Raw genomic sequence first — 4,967 nt, 5'->3', positions numbered from 1 at the left:
GAACTGGACAGACAGGAAAAGCCGCGAAAACAGAGTGTATAACACTCTGTTTTTCGAGGGAATTCGTGTACTCTCAAGGGCAATTTGGCTCGTAAATATTTACCTAATGTGTAGATGGATGTTTTATGGTTAATTTGGAACAAGAAACTCGAATTTTGATGGAGGTTTGAAGGGAGGACGAATGGTTTCAAAGAGGACACACAAACTGATTCTCTGTTTGTATGTCGGTTTTGTTTTGGGTTTTTGGGAGGCAATTAGGGTTTGTTTCTGGAGTTTAAAGCTTGTGAATGATGGTTGTATGTATGGAGAACTTAGAGGAATGAATGTATGGTGAAGGGGTGGTATTTATAAGGAGTTAAGGTAGGGTAAAAGGGGGGAGAGGCAGACGGGCTCGGTTTGCACATAGCTGTTGTCCAGCAGCTTTTGTGAGGGTTTGAGAGGGTTTGTGAGGGGTTTTCTTGGTGGTTAGATGGGTAGAGGCTTAGGTTGGTTAGTGTACTCGAGATTCGTGCCAATTCGTAAAGAAAACGGGCTCAAAAACCAAGCTATAATCGAGCTCCAAAACACGTGTTTGAAACGAGTTTTTTCGATTTTTAAATCGATTTTTCAAATCGATTAACACATTAAAATAAATGATTTTTCAAATCAAATACACTCATAAAATGATTTTTCAAATCAAATATTTATTTTATTTTCAATAAAATAAACTTGAGAAAATAAATTCAAAATAAAATAAAATAAATTGAATTCACCTAAAAAAAAGCTTTAATTTAAATATCATTTAAATTAATAAAATACTCCGTCGACAACGCTCATTCTACATCGTAAAACGAGCCCAAATAATGACAATGACAACTGAAGAATACATGTGTCCTATCATCATCGGGTGTTTGTCGGGTTCTCTATAAATTCCAATATCGACGGATACGGGTATCTACACCATGGATTCCCTAATTCCTAGCATAGAATTTAGCTATGCATGATTAAGAATATAACAATTGCAAAATTAAAGACATAGAATAAAATTGACATGATTGAATTGGAATTTAAAACTAAAGGATTAAACTTAAATTGCTTAAACATAAATTGGTAGAAACTAGAATTAAAATAAACAAGAACAAGTGAAAATTGAAATTGAATTAAAGCTTACTAAAGGATTTGATGAACAAAACAATCGATTGAAATCCGTAGCCTCTACTTCTTCGTTCCCAAAACTAGATCTAAAACTTCAGTTGTTGAATAATGAAAAGCATAACCTAAATTATTGTTACGTACTACTGATAAACGTTCTGCCCAAAAGATAAATTACAAGTGGGCTTTTAAAAGACGAATGCGTTAAAAGAAATCACAGCTTCGAGACCTGGCCGATCGACCAAGTGGCACAGTCGATCGACCGTCCAATACAGTGATGGCAACGCTGCTTCTCTGTTAAACTCCATGGTCGACCGACTGGGTACTCTGGTCGATCGAATAGATGTGTTGTGGCAGATTCCAGCCTCCAATCTTCATGCACGCATCCCAAAACGATCTAGTTTCGAGCTTCTACTTCATAGTTTCCATAAAACGCCCCCGGGAACGGATAAAGGCTCGATTTAGCTTACTTCCGGTCATTCCTGCAATAATGACATAGGAAATACAAAGTAAACCGTTTCGGGAGAAATAATAGCTTAAAGCTAACAATTATGCATAGAAATACGCGCCAAAACCGCTAACAAAGTGTATAGAATATGCACGTATCAGTAGTAACCTCTAAGTTATTTGACACCAAGAAACCCTTGCAACTAAATCCACCAATTGAGTTCTTTACCTCCTCTTGTAACTCCTGGAAGATATCATATGTGTAAATCTTTGCCCCATCACTCTCTATTGCCAACTTACTGCACAACTTAGGGTTTGATTGACGGTTTTCGTTATCAAGCCTCTTCTGGTTGTGTCTTTGTTGGTCCAAAGCACTTTCAAAGCGCATCCAAAACTCAACAAGAGTACCATTTTTAGCCTCAAACCTCTTGAAAAAACTGTTTTCACTCTCCGACCTCTATGTCGTCCTCATAACAGCCCCCATTCTCAAGTCTCTACAGTGAGCCATCACCCACTACCGCCTTACATCATAGCAATCTGTAAACCATTCACTGTCACCAGGTACGTGTTCCTCCATTATTTCAGACCATTTAATGTCGAACTCCTCTGCTTCAAGTTCTTCGTCCCATATAATAGCATTTAACTTTTTTAGAAAAACCTAGTAATCTTTCCTTGTGCTACCGTATTTAGAAGGAACCTTATTCATGATGTGCCACACGCAGAACCAGTGCCGCGCTGTCTTGAATTTTAGTGGTACTGACGCAATTATTCCCGGGTCTTGATCTGTTATTATGTACTCTGGTTCCTTACCTCCCATAGCAATCAAAAACCTCTCGAACACCTAATTAAACGATTTCGTATTTTCTTTAGCTATAAGGGCACAATAGCAAGTAACTGATCGTTTATGGTTGTCAACCTCTGTGAAGGGAGTGAAAACCATCTTGTACTTGTTAGTGGAGTAAGTAGGGTCGTAAGAAACGGCATCTCCAAAGACGGAGTAGTTCCTCCTAGCAATGCCATCTGCCCAAATTGCGCGGCGTAGACTACCATCTTCGTCAACATCGTAGTCGAAGTAGAATCCTGGGTGAGTTTCTGCCATGTTCTTGAAGTGATCAATGAAAAGTCGTCTGTCCCTTTCATGAATAAAACACTTAATGTCTCTTTGGAAATTTTTGAAGTTGTTCAAACTAGCACCTATATTTGGGAACCCGTTAACAACCTCCTTACACATTCTGTAAGTCCTTGTTGCTCCTATATTAAGCTGCAATGAATTACATAAACAACGTCACTACAAAAATATAATTAACTTCAGAAAATGTAACCGCAAACTTTGAAATTTAAACTCAGAAACTATGATATTTCAACAATGCAACACTAATGAAACTTTAAACGTCCAATCCCAAATTCCAACACACATTTTCTGAAACTTTAACCCATTAAATGGAAACTTAATTACAAAATTAACTTCAGAAAATTTAACCGCAAACTTTGAAATTTTAAACCCCAAGATATGAAGCTTCAACAATGTTCATGGCTTTTAGCACCCAAGCTGACTGCTGAAACTTTAAACGCGAAGTTTGCAATTTTACCTAACAAATTTTGAAACTTCAACACAATACAAGGTTTCAAAATCCCAGATTTACCACTGAAACTTTAAATGGCAACTTTGAAATTTTAACTCACACTTTGTGAAACTTTAAACCACTTGATGGAAATTTAACTACAAAATTTAATAAGGAACCTTTAAGCGTGAACTTTGAAATTTTAATATACAAAATTTCAAACTTTAAACGTGAACTTTGAAATTTTAATATACTAACCCTTGAATTTGAGACAATTTGTCCCATGTGATACTTGGATATGTTTTTTGATAACTTTCGAAACTCCCTATCTTTGACAGCTACAAGCTCGTGATTATGTTCTTCATGAAACCGGTCTACTAAAAGGACACCATTCTTCGAAAATAACCTAATCCTAGCTTTACAACCCATCCTCTTTAACTTATTTCTCCTCTCTTGCCTACCTCCACGCACCTTCTTCTATAATCGTGCTATCGTTACTTAATTTTGTAAACCCCTCCCTATTACAAACCAATAGTTTTGATTTAATAGTTCCGTCACGCCACTTCTTTGTTGTGTATTTACGCACATCAAAGCCAATCCCAAGTGCGTACACCTTATAATATGTTACAGCTTCCTCAATGTCCCCAAACTCCATCCCGATGTACGGTGTAAAAACGTCCTCCAATTGCTTACAAAATTCTTCCTTTGATACCGGTGGTGCTGTTTCTCCATCATCTGCAACTGAAGAAAAAAATTATCATGTACTACCAAATCAGTACAAAAAAAAATCATTAGTGATTTAAGGAAACTATAACTACGCCTTCCAAAACTTTATGATATACCTTTCATAATTTCATATCTGACCCTAACCGTCATACAGCTAAAACTTTAAAGACATATAAAACTACAACTTTAATATATAACACCTACAACTTTAACTAAAAGTAAATTGTATAAAACCCTAATCGTCAAACTACTACCTACGACCTCTCATCTCCCCTGTTTCCTTAAAAATACGTTCTACACCCTCTTTTCTACGCTTTTTTCTTCTACCTTTTCTAAAACATCTACATACAATCACTCAACTGTATAAAACCCTAATCGTCAAAAACTCTGACGATATGTAATCTATAAAACTACCGAAATTAACAATTACTGTTCATATAAACACCATATGTTTTATGACAATCAAGACATTTTAGTAATCCACAAATATTTTTAATGAAGTTAACATGAAAATAACTCTAAAGAACAATTAAATTAGGAGTAAACATCTTACCATTCTCAACATCCTCATAAGCTACAATCTCCATATCAGCCATGAAAAATAGATAAACAACAAAATAAGGGATGAATATGGACGAAAATAAAAGTGGAGTTGGCAGATGTTTTTTAGGAAGTATGAAGTTTTGATTTGTATGGAATAAACTGAGGAAGAAGAAAGGGTTAGAGAGAAGGTTAGAGAGATTGTAAGTGAAGGGAGACATAACAGTTGTGATCTTGAATACGAGGTAATAAGTGTTGGGAGCATAAAAGGTGAGTTCATTAATTTTTTTTTTTTTGATGACGAGGGGGTTGAATCCCCCCCCGGGCTCATGCATTCCCGCACCACCACATGGACCATGTAAGCCACTTCCTTCGGGGGCTGCAGTGGCCAAGTGATCATCGCCCCAGTTCATTATGATTAATTGTTTTATTATTTTTATTTTTTTACGTAAAACCATAACTAATCTCAGCCATTGCTTTTACCTAATCTAATGGACAAAAAAAGGACTTAGGGACTCATATATTTGAGTGGACTCATTTGAACTTGACTATATATATATT

General features: G+C 36.1%; 1 protein-coding gene across 1 annotated transcript; it reads right to left on the bottom strand.

The window, feature by feature from the left end:
- Positions 1-2,419: 2,419 nt before the first annotated feature.
- LOC141632801 (protein FAR1-RELATED SEQUENCE 5-like) lies at positions 2,420-4,462 on the bottom strand. The gene is made up of 4 exons (XM_074445313.1): positions 4,420-4,462; positions 3,670-3,881; positions 3,081-3,167; positions 2,420-2,839 (listed from the first exon to the last, which is right to left on the bottom strand). Exons 1-4 carry the CDS (start codon positions 4,460-4,462, stop codon positions 2,420-2,422), a joined length of 762 nt encoding a protein of 253 aa, XP_074301414.1.
- Positions 4,463-4,967: the final 505 nt, after the last annotated feature.

This window comes from Silene latifolia, chromosome Y (assembly GCF_048544455.1).
Source record: "Silene latifolia isolate original U9 population chromosome Y, ASM4854445v1, whole genome shotgun sequence".
Taxonomy (NCBI): Eukaryota; Viridiplantae; Streptophyta; class Magnoliopsida; order Caryophyllales; family Caryophyllaceae; genus Silene; species Silene latifolia.
The sequence above is the reverse complement of the archived record's forward strand: the minus strand, read 5'-3'. Positions and strand labels throughout refer to the sequence as shown.

Coding starts and splice junctions, on each gene's coding strand:
- LOC141632801 (XM_074445313.1), bottom strand. CDS start 4,462: ATGGCTGATATGGAGATTGTAGCTTATGAGGATGTTGAGAATG. Junction 3,882..4,419: donor TTATGAGGATGTTGAGAATG/GTAAGATGTTTA, acceptor TTTTTTCTTCAG/TTGCAGATGATGGAGAAACA. Junction 2,840..3,080: donor TTGAAGCTTCATATCTTGGG/GTTTAAAATTTC, acceptor AATTCATTGCAG/CTTAATATAGGAGCAACAAG.